Below are 18,384 nucleotides of genomic sequence, written 5' to 3'. Positions count from 1 at the left end.
CCCTTGTCGTTTTCAGAGCCTGTCTCTATTACTGAGGGTCTGGGAAACCAGCTCGTCCCTCCTGGCTCCTCCGCAAGATTTACCTGCGAAGCGAAAGGAAACCCTTCGCCCAACATCACCTGGCTCTTTAACGCCGATACCATCAGCCCGTCACACCGCTTTCAGATCTCTGGATCCTCGCTTGTTATTACAGACGTGACACCGCAGGATGAGGGAGTGTATCAGTGTCTGCTAGACAACGGGATCGGCTCGGCGCAGTCATACGGGATGCTCACAACTCAGCCAGGTATGAAAACATCAGTCATCTTTGTGTTTGTTTGTTTTGGTTGGCTGTAATAGCATTATTGCTAAAGCTAACTCTAGGGCCTTTCTGTTCATGAGGCTATCAGCTCAATGGAGTCTTCACTCTGTGAGAAATTAGACAAAAAGACTCAACATAAAAAGAAATAACCTTAACTTTTGAAAAGAAAACGGTAACAATCACGCATAAGTCATTCATATTGTACAAACATGCGGAGGCGTGTGCATTTCACACCCTCACAGACGTGTGCAGATGTAGAATCCTGAAGTTTCCTGTGCTTGTCTCACATTAAGCTTCACCTTTGAGTTTGGGCTCGCCGTTTCTCTCCATCGTGAGTTTGCATCGCGGACGTCGAACACTTTTCAGAAGCTGCAGACAAACGGGGCCTTTGTGAATCGTTACCAAAATGTTGGTGCGGCGTCAGAAAGGGTTAAGGTATCCCACCAGATGGGATCTCTGTGGGCCTGCACATACAGTATCTGTGGGGAGTCCTGGCTTTGTGAGTGTGAATGTGTGTGTTTCTCTGAGAGCTGGTAGGGGAGGCTCGGCCAAGGCCGCCCTCCTCCTGAGCCTTGAACTGAGCTTGAGCGTGAGAGTGAGCTTTGTGCGCACCGTCGGGGATAAGCCCCCGGACGCTGGAATGTAAGGAGTAGCCGTGGAGGGTTATGACGAGGACCAGACCACCCAGCTGTCAACATCATACACAACTGCCTTTTATTTATTAACACATCACTCCCCCCCACCTCCAGCTCCTCCATTCGTCTCCCCCTCTTCTCCCTCCCCGGCCCGACCAGGCCGCGCCAAGACCCCATTCCTCAGCTTGCCCCCCCCCCGATCTGCACAATGATTAATGCAGATGCATGCTGTACATGGGGAGTACAAATCAGGCTGCGCTGCGCCGGCTCACTGCTAAACATTTGCTCTCTTCCACAAACCTCGGGAAGAAGAATGAGAGTTTGTATCTTTTGCCGCAGACCACCTTTACACACACAAACAGAAAGCGAGGCTGATAAGGAGGATCTGCCCCACAGCGGTAAACAGTCTGTCCCGTCCTGTTTGGGCTCACTTTTCTGTTTCAGGACCAAATACAGGAGCCGTATCAAACGCACTTTGCTCTCACAGTAAACAGTCCCACTGATTTGTGAAGTGCAGTCTGTTGTTGTAATTCATTACAAACAGGGATCTGAAATAATGTTTGGGGTCTTTTTTTTTTTTTTTTTTTTTTGGTTTGACGTTGTTTTTCTCCAGCGCCATGGCAACCCAGTGTGGGACGCACCGCTGGGAGATGTGGTGTGTGTTTTCTGTCATACGCTCGTCTGCTTTGTTCCCGTCTACACACACTGTGCTGCTCCGAAGTGACAGACAAAGCGGAAAGCTCCACGACAGATGTTTTTTTTGTGTGTGTGTGTGTGTGTGTGTGTGTATTTCAACCAAGTAGTTTATTGAATCACTGTAGGGCTTCGGCTTCTGATTTTCTTCTTTACACACACATATAGCTTTTTTGATGCAGTTTTACATTAGTTCTTCAGTCTTTTAAATGTCAGAAAAATGATTTGACCAATCCACCCCAAACATGATGTGCACTCTGAAGTGACTGTCTTGTCTTTTCCGATCTCGCCACTCGCAACCAATATTTAACCTCTTATCATCAAATAATTAGACTAGTATTTTTTTTTTTTGTAGCACATTCAGTGTTCAGAGTTAGAGATGATCTCGGTTCCATTCATCAGTAGGCAAAAAACATTAAAGCCACACACACATACAGAGAGAATGAAAACATGAAAATACTGAACTGTGAGTGAAAATGCTCTGTCAGATTGAAATGCACGTACAAATCTTAAAAAGATTCCGATTCGTTGAGAAAATTTTAAGAGATTTATTTGCATGTTCCGTAGCTTTAATTGCTTTGAGGGGAGGAATAATTTTACCCCACCCGAAGATGGAAAGTATTTTGCAGATGGAGGAGTGCTCTGGGTAATAAATCCCTCCATCTGCCCTGCCTGTGTGTACAGTCATGAAACTCATTAATACCAGTAATGACCATCATTTCAGTTGGGGGAGCTTATGTTGTAGGCTGGGAAGGACAAAACTGATGAATGAATGACTTTGTTTCAAGCAAAGTTTAAGAGGAAAACTGTTGCATACCTCATACATTAATTTTTCCATTTTTTTGCATGCATTTCCTCTGAAATGATTTAGTATTTTGAACCAGCTGAAATCTGGAAGTGAACACCTAAACCAGCTGCAGTGAAGTGCTAATAAATATTTCTGGATTTTGTTGGTCTATGCATGAAAGAAAGAACTTCATTTCACATAAAAAAATCTCAGCTTGCAAAAAGTTTATTTGCTTCAGAGTCATCAAAAATGACAGATGCATTTTGGCTGGTGTTCCTAGCTTAAACCAGAGATGGAGGGGATTAAGGTCCAGCATTCCAAATTTGCTCTCTTTGGAAGTTTTGGTTGATAAGTTCATATAAATAAAGTGATGGATTTAGCTTAAATTCACAGGTAAAACACTCAAAACATTTAAAGAATCATAGCAGTTCTTCATTGTGTATAATAGTTGGAATAACTGAAGTGAAGTTAAGACCATATAGATGATTGAAACATCCAGAATGTACAGTTGAAGCTCTTCAAAAGTGGTGGAGATAGTTTCATGTTGGAGCCATTGGTCGAAATTCTTTGTGATTTTCCATCACATTTCCTCCGAGGTGCTTTATCTTTTTTCTGGGAAGTAGCTGGTGACACATCCTTGAGCAGGTGTAGCAGTAGTTAGTGGAGCTCTATCTCTCCTCTCCATCAGGATGTGGAGGCTTCCGTGTCCTTAATCGCCTCCTCCTGTATGGCCGAGCTGGAGCAGGAGCCCTGGCTGTGGTTTTCTCTGTGAGTCAGAGAGCGCTGCGGACTGTTGTAGGTTTGCCTGGATGTAGTGCCGAGGTCTGATTCTCTCCGGTATTTTAATGGTTGGTGTGTGGAATGTGTGGCAGCTGGCCGCGGTCCCAGGATCAGGTCTAGTGTTACCAGCTCCAGGCCTGTTTGTTTTACAAAGTGAACCGGTGCCGCACACACCAAAAACAGCCTGAAACAGGACCCAGGGCCCTGCAGCGAGCCCCCGTAACAAGCCACACGGCCTTAACCTCTTCACTCCCCCGTTTAGGCTTTAATGTTCATTTACAGTGCTGTTTGACCTCGGCAAAGTGGAGCGGCCTCAGTTCTCACGGGCCGAGCTCGGCGTCTTACAAATATCTGTGAAAACCTTCACCGGGACGCTGCCAAACCAGCGTCAGCTGGAATAAGGACCGCATGAGTTGCCCAGGTGACCCGACCGTCCTTAATTGGACAAAATGCTATGCAAAAATCCAGGTTTTTCTTGTTATTTTAAGATTTTTTTTAAAAAAATTTGAACATATAAACTTTATGATGGCAGCTGGCCGGCGCTTCTCGTGCACATCTGGGCCTGCTCTGAGTAACGCCGGTGCCATCAGATCTGTTTCCGCGCTGTGGTTTGTACATTAATCAGTGTCCACAACTTATTCAGGTCCAAACTGAGGTAACTAAATATGGGAAACAAAAAATTAAATGTTTTATTTTTTCTTTCTTGTACTTATCATAAATGATTGATCAAGTATGTACACAATATGACACACAGTATTAGTAGCGGTAGAAACAGATGTCAGTGTGCATTTAGAGATGAAAAACTGGAAAACTGAGCGTAATGGATTGTGACTGATTATGATTTAATATGGTTTAGACTTTAGATTTCCAGGCTTGAACAGAGATAGACATGCAAGTGCAATATTAACAAAATAATCAGTATTATTCTATTCTCCTAATAGTGTTTATGAGCTGATTGGTTTAGACAGTCAATAGACGGATGCATGTTTATATTTTCATGGTCATATTTGTAATAAAACCTCAGGATTTGTGTTTTGGTGTCTCCATGTAACCTGATCTCATCTGCACCCTCTCAGACCTGCAGTTTGGATCCACTGCCGGCGTCCCGCTGGAGGCGTCGCCCTCCCTCCACCCCATCCAGAGCGACGAAGGCCTCGACCACTTCCTGGCCGAGGACGAGGGCGACCCCGTCGACCCGCCTGCCGACAGGAGCGGCGACCGCCCGACTCCGGAGGCGCCCATCATCATCAGCCCGCCTCAGACTCACAAACCCGACGTGTACGACCTGGAGTGGAGGGCGGGGCGGGACGGAGGAAGCCCCATCAACGCATATTTTGTCAAATATCGAAAAGTAAGGAGAGGAAGCCTGTGGAACCTTCTGTTGTCCTCTCTTTGAGTTATATCGACGTTTTTCTGTTTGTCTGTGTTCCTGACAGTTGGATGAAATGGGAACGTGGGTGGGAAGTTGGCACACGGTTCGAGTCCCCGGCAGCGAGAAGACCCTGCGGCTGTCCGAGCTGGAGCCCTCCAGCCTGTACGAGGTGCTGATGGTGGCTCGAAACTCGGTGGGCGAGGGTCAGCCGGCCATGCTCACCTTCCGCACGGGCAAGGGTCAGTCCCAGCACTCAAGCAGAGCAAACACAGCTGCACCGTTTGTGGGTCTTTTCATATCTTCTTTGCACGGGAAGACGCGTCTTCTGCGCCGTCTTTTCCCACGACAGATTTCTGAGCCGCCTGAAGCATCAACAGTAAATGTCAGGTTTTGGTGTCGGCCCCTCTGAGTTAAAGAGCATCTGGCCGTTTCTGGACTCGACATTTTGCGTTGACATTCAACAGACCTTTAGGAAGAGATTCATCAGACAGAACAGCAGAAACATTCCTGTTTGAAAAATGTGGAAACCACGCTGCATTTTCCATTTAAAGGTATAAAAACTAGACAGGATTTTTTGGTTGCTCTTGTTTGAAACTTTAAGTTAAGCACAGATGTAGTGTTTCGTGCTATGTTTCTGAACGCAGCCGTACTTTATCCCGCATCCGATGTCAGATTGTTGATTAAAAAGTCTGCTTCATCAGTTCCAGTCCCAGACGAACCACACTGATCACTGTCTGTCAAAGCACTCGACTGCGAGGATATTGTATGTGTTTTAAGGACAAATAAAAATAAAAGTGACCGCAAATGTAGACAGAAAAAAAAAAATCTAACAATAGTGCTCTGCCACAGTGGGGATGACAAAATGTTCCCTGGTCAGAAATATTTAAAAAGATGCCAAAAACCACAGACATGATTGCATCCCTAGGGTGGCTTCTTTTCACAAAATGGTCCAGAACCAAAGGAAAAGTCCAGATGTGGCTGCAAACTCCACCAGAGCAGCTCCGCTAAGAAATACGAAGAGCTGTGGATTTTTTGTTTGTCTGGTCTGTTTCCATAACGTATATCCTGCGTGTTTTTTTCATGCATATCAGATTTCCTCTAATCAAAGTGGCCAACTGCTTCAACAGAAACAAAATGAATAAAAATGAACAACAGGTTTACTTTGCTATACTGAGAAATGGCAGCAGCCAGGGGGAGAAAAACCATCAAAATCACAAAATTATTGTTGTTATTTTTACTTTAAATGCAATTTGGCTGAGGTTTATTTTGCTCTCTCTCCTCTTGAAATGTTTAAACTGGATTCACACGTTCACTGAAACCAGATTAAAACTCCTCTGAAGCAGTGAAATGAAGACAGATATTCACAGAGCGCCATCTTTGTTTTCGTTCCAGAAAAGAGCGCTTCTTCCAACAAGAATCCGTCCAAGCCTCCTGTCGTCTCGATGCCCCCCAAAGCCCCCGAGGACAAAACTCCCAACACACACTTCGGGGTGGTCATACACGACCGAGGTGAGCGTGCGCGCCGCATGCCGCCGTCTCCGAGCAGGGCTGGGTCGCGGGACGTCTCGTGAAGAAGTAACGGGGCTTTCTGTCATGTGGACGGTTCCAGTCGGAGTTCATGACCAGACTGTTGAGATGTTTAGATGTGGTCTGCTTTGTTTCTCTGTGCTGCGGAGTACAAACACTGGGACCATAGCTGACACCATGTAATGACTCCCAGGAAGAAAAATGCTCTAAGCACAAAGGCGTGAGACTGCACACGGCTTCCCGGTTGTGGGGACTTTACATTTAAACGCAATTTATGGGGACTTGTCAAAAGATGAAGTGAATGTTAGACTTATCAGACTAAGGCAAGGACATGGAATCAGTGTGGATTGTGAGAATATGACGATGATTTCTCTGTTTTCGGCTCCGCTCAGACACTGCAGTGCTCGCAGCATCAAATGTAAAGAATGGAGCAAATACGTTAGAATCCCTGTAATCAGTGTTGTCCTTTTTGCTCCCTCAACGGAATCCAGTGTTGGATCAGACTGGGATGGAAACTGCGCACAAAACTTAGTTTAGAATTGCAGTTGAAGCCACGATTAGGACTGGATTTATTGATAGTTCAAGCTCAAACCGACAGTAGTTCAGGGACAGCTCTATTAGAGCTCAGTTAAATCGAGGTTAGAGGATTGAGGTTTGAGCTGATCCTGAACTTGATGTTGGAGTAAGATGAACTATTGGACTGGATTCTAACTTTGGCCTTGATCCTGGTCGTATGAATGAATTTGGAGTTCAGACTGGGTTTGTGATGTGCTGGGTTTGACAGTGTCAGGTTCTGAATGGTTGAATCCATACAAATGCGGCTTGACGCTGGTGTCGGGGTTAGGTTAGGCAAATAAAAGTGCTAATCATGACTCAAACTGGCCGTGAGTCAATGTCCTCTGAAGGCTTTAAAATAAGAAATGTGTGCTTATTTTTGCTCACAGTTACACCCAGGCCTCCTTTACTGGAAGTGACAGTCATCTTTTCACTAACCCTCCTCTCTCTCTGTCTGTCTCTTACTCTCTCCTGCCCTCTCTAACTTTGTGACTAAGAGCCATGGCAGTAAGTACACGTCCCTCCGTGGCCTCGCTGTGATGTGTTTTCTCCTTCCCTGTGAACTCCTTGTGTCCCTGCATGAGCTCCAGTGCAGTGTTGTCGTCTGCCAGCTTGTAATCTGGAAGATTTATCCTCCTATTTGTTTCTGTTTCAGTGCCCGAGGCTCCCGATCGCCCAACCATCTCCATGGCCACCGAGAGCTCGGTGTACGTCACCTGGATCCCCAGAGCCAATGGCGGCTCTCCGATCACGGCGTTCCGTGTGGACTACAGACGGGGCCGCAGCGCAGAGTGGGTGGTGGCTGCCGATAACATCTCGCCTCTCAAGCTGTCTGTGGAAGTTCGCAATCTGGAGCCTGGTGGGTTTTTACATTGGTTTTGACTTTTCTCCTCAGTAAATGGAAAAGTTTCATGTTTCCAGAGCTCATATGAAGCTGTTGAGATTGTTGTTTCTGTAACCTGAACAAATAGCAAATCTCTGTACTCCATCCTGTGATATATGAGTTTTAAAGTTGCTCACTCTGTACAATTTACGAGTAAATCCTACACAAAGCAAATGTTTTATTGCATTGAAGGGTGACAGATAAAGGCCTTTTGACAGTAAAACAAGTGTGTATGTTTAATACATGAAAAGCTGACTTCCAGCTATAGCCGAGCTTAGCGATCAAGCATAATGTGTGTTTTATGGGTAAACACCAGAAGACACTGGACTATAGAAACTCCAGCATATCATAATGTTTACAGACATGCTGGTGCAATTCCTAACATGATTTAAAGACGATCAGATTGTGGTCATGGCGTTAGCTCAGCTTATTAACACAACAAAACTTCACAGTACTGCATTTCGTAGCAGTCTGACATACAGCATCTGCATGATAATAATCGTAATAATGAATTCTAGGTGTGCAAAATACGAGTACTCTACTCCCTCGACCATTGCTAAGACTTTTATTTCCAAAACAATCAGTCAAAGTCACAGACCAGCATATTCAAACTCATGTAATTGTAACTTGAAGATCGTTAATGAGTCGATCTTCGATTGTTAGAATCCCAAACAACTTCCATTTGTTACCCTTCATGCACGAAATGCAGCTTAATGACATCAGTATGAAGGAACTGAAGTCCAATATAAACTGTTTCCAAACAGTGTCAGTTGGATTTTGACAGAAGAAACCAACAGAATGACCAACATGACCAACCCCATGAATCACTGTGGGATTGTTTTTTTTTTCTTTTTTTTTTTAACCAAAGTGTGGATGAAAACAAGGTTTCACCTCCATAATTACAGTTGTGTCACAGATCCTAAGCCGAATGAACACAGAGACCCTCCGCTGACAGTTTCCACCATGCGCCGGTGTCACGTTGCACAGTGCGAGCAGCACGTTTCGCAGAGCAGCCGCGACAGGTGCTCCAGCCGTGCATCTGTTCCAGAGGCTTCCAGGGACCGGCGTGGACCCGATCCAAACCCCGTACAGAATAACTGTCGCGGTCCAAGCAAAACACGAGAGAGCAGACCTGATCCCTCAAAATATGCTCGGGGTTGTGGGTTAATTCATCCAAAAACGAGGGAAGTTGTTGACACAAACGGCTAAATTTAGAGGAGAGACGGAGCCAAAAGCTACTATGAGTCAGGAGAACAACTGCTCTGTTAATTATCTCTTTTCATTATTCTTTTTATTGTGTTCTGATTGAATGATCAAATGTAATTCTTCACTACCCTTGAATGGGACATATTATTTTTATTTTCACATTATTGAGAAAATAGTAATATATTTCTGTTACTGTTCACTTGTCAAGGGCAATTTTCAGTTATTGCTAATTACTGCGGCACTCACTGCATCAATATTATGGAACAAATGGATGGCGCTGCACGATGAACTGCAAATTTCAGTCATAACAGTGACTGGAATACTTGACAAAATTACTGCAAACTGAACATCTAATATCTTGCAGCCATGATTGCAAGGTTGAAACGGCATATTTAGAAGGAATCAGAAAAAAAAAATCCTATGAAAAACAGTGAGAGTACATAAAACATTGATCTTCCTCTTTCAGGATCTCCGTACAAATTCCGAGTGGTAGCAATGAACATGTACGGCGAGAGTCCCCACAGCTTCGCCTCCAAGGTGTACCAGGTGCCTCAGGCCAGCCCTCGGATGGCAGACCGGCCCGTGGTCGGACCTCACATCTCGTCCACGGACGCCATCAGTGACACGCAGATCATGCTGCGCTGGACTGTAAGCATCTCAAATTCTAATTAAATAATATTGTCTTTCAAAGTTAACAGGCTTTAATATGTTTATGCACACAATCTTCAGTTGCAGTGTTAAATTTTTATAAACATTTAAGCACCTGCTTGGAAGAAAACTTGGTTATGCTCTTGTGCACACGCATAAAACAATCTTCTGAGTTGTTGTCCTTTGTTAGTTTGACCCCATGAAACGTGTTTTTCCATGCATCATCAGAAGTGACCAAACCACCTCTCGTGCCTGCATTAGTCCGGCACGTGGAGCACTTTCGGTGGATGTGGTGTTTTTTTCCAGCAGTCTCACCTGTTTTTGAGCTGCCGGTGGGTCTCCTGCAGCCAAGACTCAATCAGACTCTGAACTGATTACAGCTGTGCTCCAGCAGAGGATAAGAGTCCTGATTCAAAGCCCATTTCTCCTCCTCCAAACGTTTTTGAGTCGCAGATGGACGCCGATAGTTCCCCGCATTTACTTAACCTCAGACGGCCTCATTATTCATGAACTTCAGACAGACAGTGCAATCACCATCCAGCTCGCAGCCCCGTACATCTGCTGATAACAAGGCCCGCCATTAGTCGCAGGAACATTTCCTCTCTTTGTATAATAATTGCCCTGCAGATTGCTGTAGTCTAACGTAATCTTTTTTCTTTTTTTTTTTTTTTTGTCCCCATCCAGTATAGTCCCTCGAGTAACAACAACACTCCAATCCAAGGTTTCTACATCTACTACCGGCCCACAGACAGCGACAACGACAGCGACTACAAGAGGGACGTGGTGGAGGGTGAGTGGAGCGACGCTGTGCGTTTCTGGTGTGGAGTGTAAGCCAACAGCGTCGTGGATTTAGAGCCCTGCTGTGCAGATCAACTGGGAGCTGGGAGTGTAATGGATACTCGGGGGTGCAGAGAATAGGGGGCATTTCTGCTCCTTTGATTTATGGAGTCTTCTTCTCCCCGGCCAGCGGAGCCTTTCTGAAATCTGTTTTTAATAAATGGTTGCCAGCTAATGGGCCGGAGCTGTAATATGAGCGCGGCCAGAGGAGAGCGGCTCAGGTTGCCGCGTGGAATGCTAACAGTTGAGCCTGGTACCGGAAAGGAAGGAGGGGCGTCCGCTCACTCGACCCAGCTCTGCAACATTTGAGCTTTTGGCTTTCCACAAACTCCTCAGCGGCTGGGACAAATGTCTGCTGGGGCTGGGCGCCCGGACAGTATTCACTTGGTGGGACACAAGTCGAAGAGAGAAAAAAAAAAAAAACCTAACATGTGGGTCAAACACTGGAGCTAAATAGAATTTTAATGTGTCTTTCATAGTATTTTAATGTTTATTTTATTGGTGACGCCAGACATTTACAGTTCACTGTTGCAGCCACTTGAAAAGTGTAGATGTCTTATTATCAGTGTGAGACCAGGAGTTATTTAAGTAACCTCATGATCAGAGGTTTGCTGGTTTGAATCCCGCCGCCAGTAGGTCAAATCTGTCTGAGCAACTTTTAACTGTCCAGGTCACTTCAGGAAAGATTTCTGATGTAAAACTTGTGCAAAGCCATGATTCATGAGCAATTATTGGTTATTTTTCTCTTTTCAGTGTCAGTATTGGATATTTATGTGAATGAGCTTTAAGAATTTAGGTTTTGACTGTTTTCACCCAAAATGCGACTGAAGTTTTGTTTTCACTTTTATACGTTTCGTTCAACATCCCTTCTGCTCCTTTAGGTATTTTTCCTGCAGTGGAAAAAGGTTTTATCTCCTCTGCCTTGACGTTAAAGTTACTTCGGCAACAAAATACATCAAATAAATGTCTTTTAAAATACAAGTGCAGCAGCAGCGAAACATATGGTTGTAAAAGTTGTCTCCATCTGCTTTTATCACAAAACACACCTCGAGTATAAGAACTTGTTTTAGTTTATCTCATAATTTTTCCTGTGTTTGAAAACTGAATTAAAAATGTGTCTTACGGATCTACCTGCACATGTGCTGTGATTTATTGTTAAACAACAGCGGACAGCAGCTCATTTCAGCCTCATTTGTTGGAAATGTAGCATTGCCATGTTGGAGTCTGTCATCTCGTACTACGATGTGTTGGGATAGTGAGTGGTAGAGCAGCAGCAGTGGTGTGTGTGCGTGTGTGTGTGTGTGGAGTAGGAACACTGGAAGCTGGCCAGAACAAACATGAAGCTGCCATATATGGAGCCCGTCTAGAGTAAAGCAACTGTCGGCTCCTCGTAGGGCTGTGGGGTTTGGGGGGGGGGGGGGGGGGGTCGGGGGGGAGTACAGTGAGTGAATGAAAGAGAGATGAGGGACGAAAAGAGGAGAAACACTCTTGTGTGGACAAAATGATTTCTGACTTTTCACCCCCGCCTGACCTCCGTCTCTCCCCAGGTGTCAGAAACTGGCACATGATTGGGTATCTGCAGCCGGAGACCTCCTACGACATCAAGATGCAGTGCTTCAACGACGGGGGAGAGAGCGAATACAGCAACGTCATGATCTGTGAGACCAGAGGTACGAAAACACAGCAAACCGCCCCACGTAAGAAGTGACTCACGCTTTGCCCAAACCTCCACTTTATCAGAGGTCCTGGCGTGTTTCTGCGAAGCCCGTAACTTTAATGACGGGTATGATCGCCAAAATCGCACAACACGAACGCGGCAAGCTTTTATGAGACCAAAAACAATGGCTCGCATTTTGTGGGCTGGTACTGTGCTGGTTTTCCTTGATGTTCATGTGGCCCCTCCCCCTCTTCTCCTGCACAGCTCGCCAGGCGCCGGGGTCGCCCAGCCAGCACCCCATCACCCCGTCGGGGCCCCACCCTCAGGAGCCCCCCAGCCCCCCCGGGGGGCTCCTCTACCTGATTGTCGGCTGCGTCTTGGCGGTGATGGTCTTCATCCTGCTGGCGTTTATCGCCATGTGTCTGTGGAGGAACCGGCAGCAGAACAACATGCACAGTGAGTTACACCTTTACGGCGGGCGTAAAGTGCACGGCGCAGCGCAGCGTACAATGGTAGCAATGTGTCTGAGAGCCATTCATCATCAGCGTACGCTGCAGCCCACTCCAGGGTGAACGGCAAACACACAAGAGTTAACTCTGTGCACGGCAGTCTCATTTCTAAGCACAGTTGGCCCCAGGACAGCCAGTAAAACATATTCCAAGTGCTCCTTCCAAGTGCATATACAGATCCCCATGCGCCTGCAAAAAATGCTGAATCTGTAAATCTGGACGAAGTTTGGAAGCTTGAAGATTTTTCACCAAAAAAAAAAAAAAAAAATCACAGAATGAGTCACAGGTGAGGTTTTGCAGGTTTTGTGAGGGTTTCAGAATCTCTCTGCACTTCATCAACAGCATCGTGGTTAATATAACAAGGTGACAAAGTTGTGTGGAAAGTATGGTTTTTTTGTGCTGCTTTTGAGATAATATAGAAGGCTGCTATGGAAGCCCAATATTTCTAATACACACACTGATACAGAGGGTTGACTCCACTGGGAAGATCAAACATGGCATTTATGGCGTAATCCACTGAAATTGTAAATGTGTGAAATTCTCAAATTTCTTATATAATCACACATATTTGAAAAGAAGAATGTTTAGAATGACAATGTGCTTGAATTTGTTGTCAACCAGAGGAATTTGCCCTCCTTCCTTTTAAATGTAATTTTCTGGATTCACCTTCAAAATAAAGTTGTTTAACCTTCTGTTGAATTTATGAAATTAGGCAACAGTTATAACTAAGGCTGCACACATTATCAGTTTATAGCTTTTTCAAGGCTACTTTTTATTTCTTTCCACATATCAAGGATGCAGGGAAAATGGAATTGGCAATAAGTAGGGTGTACATAATGATTCAGACCGAGTTGTTTTCCCCACTGACTTTTCTTTCTTTGGATTTCTCCATGGTTAGTTTACTCACAGTGCAGAAGTGTTGTGGTTAGTTCTCCCTGTGCATTCGTGGATTTTGTCCAGGTTTTCTGATCCAAAACCAAGCATTTGAGTCAATTTGGTGACTCTCATTGCGCATGGCTGTGTGTGTTCTGGTTTTTCATTGTTTTTGGCAAATGAAAACAGAAAGACTTGATAGTGAGCCGAGCTTTGATTTCTATTCGGTTATATATCAAGAAGTTCTCAGATTTCATTGCATGGTTCGCCAGTGGTAATTTAATACTTTCAACAGCGTACATCATATACATTAGGAGTGACAAGCACATTTTAGCTCCATGATAACCTTTGAATTTTAACTTCCGAGGTTTTCTTAGTTGTGGCGCAGAGTGCAAAAGTCTATGTTTTGCAAAACGTTTTGCAATTGGTACCAAAAATTACCCCAATCTCAGCACAAGGCTAATTTTAGTAATGCTCTCTTGTGCAAAATATAGTTAAATGTGAAAAGAAAATAGTATTTTGCAGGATTCTGCATGCATTTTTTTTTTAATTCACAATGGCAGCATGACTTGGAGGCTAATGCTAGTTTGTTAGCATTGTGCTAGCTAGCTTTAGTGGCAGCATCACTGATCTCTTGGCTCAATGTAGTGTTCACTACTCTTCAGAAAACTGTTAAAAAAGGTTGACAGTTTCTTTGCAATTTCTTCAACTCGGTTGTTTCCTGGGCCGCGTTCTGGGCCGGTTTTGGCCCATGGGCCTTATGTTTGACACCCCTGTTAGGCAGGAATTGTAATTTGATTGGAGGACAGATGAACAGTGTGTCCAGTCCTCAGGTCTGCTGTGAAGGTTGCACAGTCCTCGTTTGGACGGTTCATTTACCCTCATGTCTGATTTGATATCTTTTGGAGCTAAACTACATCTCTGTCTTTGTCCACCCCGCCCGCCCCCCACCCCCCCACCCAGAGTACGACCCTCCAGCGTACATGTGCCAGCCGTCCGAGCTCAACGGCCACGTTCTGGAGTACACCACACTTCCCGGAACCAGCTGCCTCAACGGGGGCATCCACGGGGGCTACGGCCACAGCGGCCAGATGTTACCCCAGGGGTGCCATCACCTCCACCACAAACTCCCCAACGGCCTGGCCATGCTCAATGGCTCCGGCGGTCTCTTCTCACCCGGCCACCCGCACGGCCACGACGGCACGCTGCCCCACAGCACCCGGGACTGTGAGCACTCCCGTCCTCACCACCACCACAACGTGAGAGTTTCACCCTCGTTAAACCCGGAGCGCCACGCGGAAGTGGAGGTTTTAAAGTGGCTAAAACTGGTGTCTGTGTTCTCCCGTCAGGGTGGAGGCATGTACACTGCGCTTCCTCAAACAGAGTCTTCAGACTGCATGAGCTGTCAGAACCTCTGCAACAACAACAGGTGAGCCCACGTCGCGATGCCGTCACTGATTTAGGTTTTCAGCAAAGATGGCACAACAACACACATCGCCCAGACACAAAGAACCCTGCTAATGTCAGAGGCGGGAAGATGTTTTCTGTGCTGAAAACTTAAAAATATTCCTTTTAAATGAGACTGTAGATAAGCATGTTGCTGTTATTTCACTTTTTAGCTTTTTTTTTTACACACTTATATTAAACAACAAAACAGAGCAAGGATGTTTAGAAAGAAGTGTAGAATTGCTGTTTTGAAGCACAGAGACGAGACGAGGCAAATTCATTTATAAAGCACCGTTCAGACAATCCAGTCCTTCACAAGGAAATAGATGCAAATATCATCATAATTCCTTTAAACTTTGAATCCTGTAAGCAGATTTTAGAAAAGAGTAAAATATCCGAAAGTCAAATATCCGTAGTGAAGTGTTAGGATTGAAAGTTTGAAGTTATTAGAGAAACTGCGGAGCTCCTAAGGTCATGACATCAGTCTGCATCTCTTGCTTTGTTTTTTAATGCATCGGGTGTAGTTAAGCAAAACAGCACTGGATGGTAAACAATGCTGGTAATTGTCTATTAAACCCTTTATCCTTAAACTCTTCATTAAATCAAACCCCGTATATCCTTAATTTTACTTGCTTACTGTAAACTATGCATTTCCTGCTGCGGGGAGCGTAAAAACTTTTACGGCGCCGGGGACATAAAGTCCAGGTGAAAGTCGTCGACTTCCTCTGCTGGAAACTCAGATGAAGAATGAAAGAGATGAGCCTGGTGGATACTCCAAAATACAGCCTCATATTTCATGCAGCTAAAAAAAAAAAAAAAAAAAAAAAAAAAAAAGAGCTTGGGAGCCCTCTGTGAGGCCCAAACACACACACACTCACACACACACCCACTCACTCGCCCTCCTGCTTGTCCTGTTTATGTACTCAAGGGTCGGCAGCATCACAGTTTACCCTGTGTGCACCCAGCCAGCAGACCTAATGAGCCCTGTGTTTATTTACCTCCGGCTGCTGGGAACAGGGGGGCGTGGCCACCGTCCAATCACGCAGCAGTAGAGCCCGGTTCAGGGAAACGCCGCGGAGCTCGGTGCATTTTGTCACAGTTACTCAGAGGCTGTGCGAGCGGATCGTTTAATCTCCGGCTGAGCCGCCGAAAACAGTTTTTGCAGCTGCAGGAGAGTCACTTGGCGTCATTGTTTTGTACACTGTTAGTATTGAGAGTCCGGATCACCAGAGGAGGATTTACAGCGCCGTGTGACTCGCCAGTGGGTGAGGAGTCACCGGCAAACAGATGACACCCCCCCCCCCCCCAACCACCGGGGTTTTCTCTGCAGATGTTACAACAAGACCAACGGCACATTCTCCAGCGGCACCCTGCCTCTGATGCACCGCGTGGCGCCGTGCCAGCAGGACGGGCTGGAGATGGTTCCCCTGGGGCAGGTGTCATCGCAGTGCCGCGGGTCCGACGCCCGGACGCTGCCCGGAGAGCCGGACGTGGACGTCGGGTACCAGCCGGACGAGCACAGGGAGTCGTCGCCCTCACAGCATTCCTGCTGTCTGATTAGGACCGGAGAAAACTGCCCGGCAGACCCTGGTGAGGGCGGGGAAGGGCGGGGGGGTTTCCTTCATTAGGAGTCTGCAGCTGCCAATTTTATCAATAAAACTAACAAAGAATAGAGATATTTTACAATGAGGGGAAAAACATTTTGACCAGAAAGTTTCACACTTCACAACTTAGGCCTGGAGTAGCCATCCTCCTTTAACATGCATGTTTGTTTTCATTTCTGTCATCTGAGCGAGACTCTGAACCACAAGTCGCTCCCTGCATGACAGGAGTGTGAACTAGTGAATGTGACAGGGTGAAGTACTTTGGAACTGCTGAGCAAGTGGAAAATGCTCAATATAAGTAAAATCCATTCACAGTATCATCTCTAATAGGTTTAACAGAGGCAGGAAGCCGTTTCAACTTTCTTCCAGCCCTTGTGTGGAACACAGGCCGTGTTATTCCGACGTCGAACTGGAATTACATTTAATCATCGGCCCCATTGTGAAATTCTGCTATTTGAATAGTTCAAAAGAATGTTTTTTTGATATTAACAATGTTCAGGTTGCACAGCGGGGGTGTCAAACATAAGGTCCGTGGGACAAAACCGGCCTGCAAAAGGCTCCGGTCCGGCCCACCAAGCAAATTTTATAAATTTAAAAATAAATTTGTTGGAAAAAAAAAAAAGTTTGTTTTCTAAGAGTAGAGAACAAAACACTGAGACCCTGAGGTCACTAGCATCAGCCTCAAAGCCGTACTGTCAGGATGAGTTTGTAAAAACATGCATATTTTGGACATTTCACTGTTTTTCACCAGAAGGTTTCATCAAAATAGACTTTATGTTGAAATTGTAAGTATTTTAAATAATGTTTTTGACGTTTTGTAGAAATATTCATATCTTTTATCATGTGTGCTCTTTTCCACAACAAAGAAAAATTTAATTAATTTAAGGGTTATTATGGAACTATTTTAACAACTCGAGATGAAAGTGGGCTGAAGTAAAATGTGTCCGACTCCCCCGGTGTGCACAGACGAACCATACAGCATCACCACCAGCGGCAGTGGGCTTCGTAAGAATCTGTCCACGTCTTCGTTGACATGAAGTCTAAACCCGAGTGTGTCTTCTCTGCCGTCAGCCGAGGACGATCCAGAGAGCGCGGACACGGAGGGGCCCGTGGTGTGCTGGGAGAGTCTCGGCCTGCCGGACTTGGACTGTGACGAGAAGTCGGGCTGGCTCTCCAGCAGCAGCCTGGCCGGAGAGCTGATCCAGCCCGGCCCGCAGGAGGCCTGAACGCAGCCCCGGCGGGAGGGGGGGGGGGGCGACCCTCCAGGAGATAGTCAGAGACACTGCATGTCACGGTGAAAAGGACACACACCCTGTCGACGGACTGAGACGAGACGAGAGGAGCGAGGAGGAGAAAAAAGACTGAGAGCGAAGCCAGATGGAGAGAATTAAAGAGACAGAAGCTATATCCCATTTGGAGGGAGGACTCTTATGAAAGCTCAGAAACTCTTTCGATGGCTTATTTATTTTTTGTAGTAGTAAAATATTATTTCATATGAATGTATCTGTTTTAAAGAAAAAAGTTTGTCTTTTATATTATTTATGCCTTTTGGATGAGAAATGCTTTTTATTTTTTGTTGTTTTGTCCCTCGGTGTTCCACTCCAGTGTGGAGATTAGCAATTGTCTGTGTAAAGTTTTGTAATAATATAAAGAGAAGATATGGGCGAGTCAAACGGAACCCTCCTTTTCTTGGCGTCTTCCTCCGTTCCCTGGTGTGCCTGATGAGCTCCCGTCGCAGTGACGGGCCGTTCCGCTGCACTGAGCCCTGGACGGGATGAACACTCCCCTCACTGTTCACATTAGGGCCGCGGCTCTTTGCTCCACTGAATACTCGATAGCTCATCACTTTACACAAGATGCACTGCTGCTCTGAGAGCGCCGCTGACCTACTGGCCCCAATCTGTTCGGGAAACGCAGCAGTTACATTAAAACACAGCCGCTAAAGCGCGAGCGCCCCCCCCCCATGCAGGCCCGTCCGTGTTGAGGCTGCAGGTAATTAGCTTCCCGTGCAGAGCTGGTTTTCAGACCGACTCCGATCCAAACGGCAGCAGAGAAAACCGTCTGTTCGCCG

The 18,384-nt window shown here is 45.8% G+C and overlaps 1 protein-coding gene across 2 annotated transcripts in view; it reads left to right on the top strand.

Moving 5' to 3' along the window:
* The window catches only part of cdon (cell adhesion associated, oncogene regulated), a 34,573-nt gene extending 16,587 nt beyond the window's left edge, over positions 1–17,986 (top strand). For both annotated transcript variants that reach the window (XM_030109111.1, XM_030109112.1), the window contains exons 7-19: positions 17–286; positions 4,273–4,547; positions 4,633–4,807; positions 5,961–6,077; positions 7,306–7,509; positions 9,206–9,387; positions 10,072–10,177; positions 11,772–11,894; positions 12,146–12,337; positions 14,227–14,522; positions 14,613–14,692; positions 16,040–16,299; positions 17,385–17,986. In XM_030109111.1, coding sequence (XP_029964971.1) covers positions 17–286; positions 4,273–4,547; positions 4,633–4,807; positions 5,961–6,077; positions 7,306–7,509; positions 9,206–9,387; positions 10,072–10,177; positions 11,772–11,894; positions 12,146–12,337; positions 14,227–14,522; positions 14,613–14,692; positions 16,040–16,299; positions 17,385–17,539 — 2,435 coding nt within the window. In that variant the 3' untranslated portion in view covers positions 17,540–17,986. The remainder of the gene's footprint in view (positions 1–16; positions 287–4,272; positions 4,548–4,632; positions 4,808–5,960; positions 6,078–7,305; positions 7,510–9,205; positions 9,388–10,071; positions 10,178–11,771; positions 11,895–12,145; positions 12,338–14,226; positions 14,523–14,612; positions 14,693–16,039; positions 16,300–17,384) is intronic.
* The last annotated feature ends 398 nt before the right edge of the window (positions 17,987–18,384 follow it).

The sequence above is a fragment of the Salarias fasciatus genome, chromosome 14, assembly GCF_902148845.1.
Source record: "Salarias fasciatus chromosome 14, fSalaFa1.1, whole genome shotgun sequence".
Classification (NCBI taxonomy): domain Eukaryota; kingdom Metazoa; phylum Chordata; class Actinopteri; order Blenniiformes; family Blenniidae; genus Salarias; species Salarias fasciatus.
The sequence above is the reverse complement of the archived record's forward strand: the minus strand, read 5'-3'. Positions and strand labels throughout refer to the sequence as shown.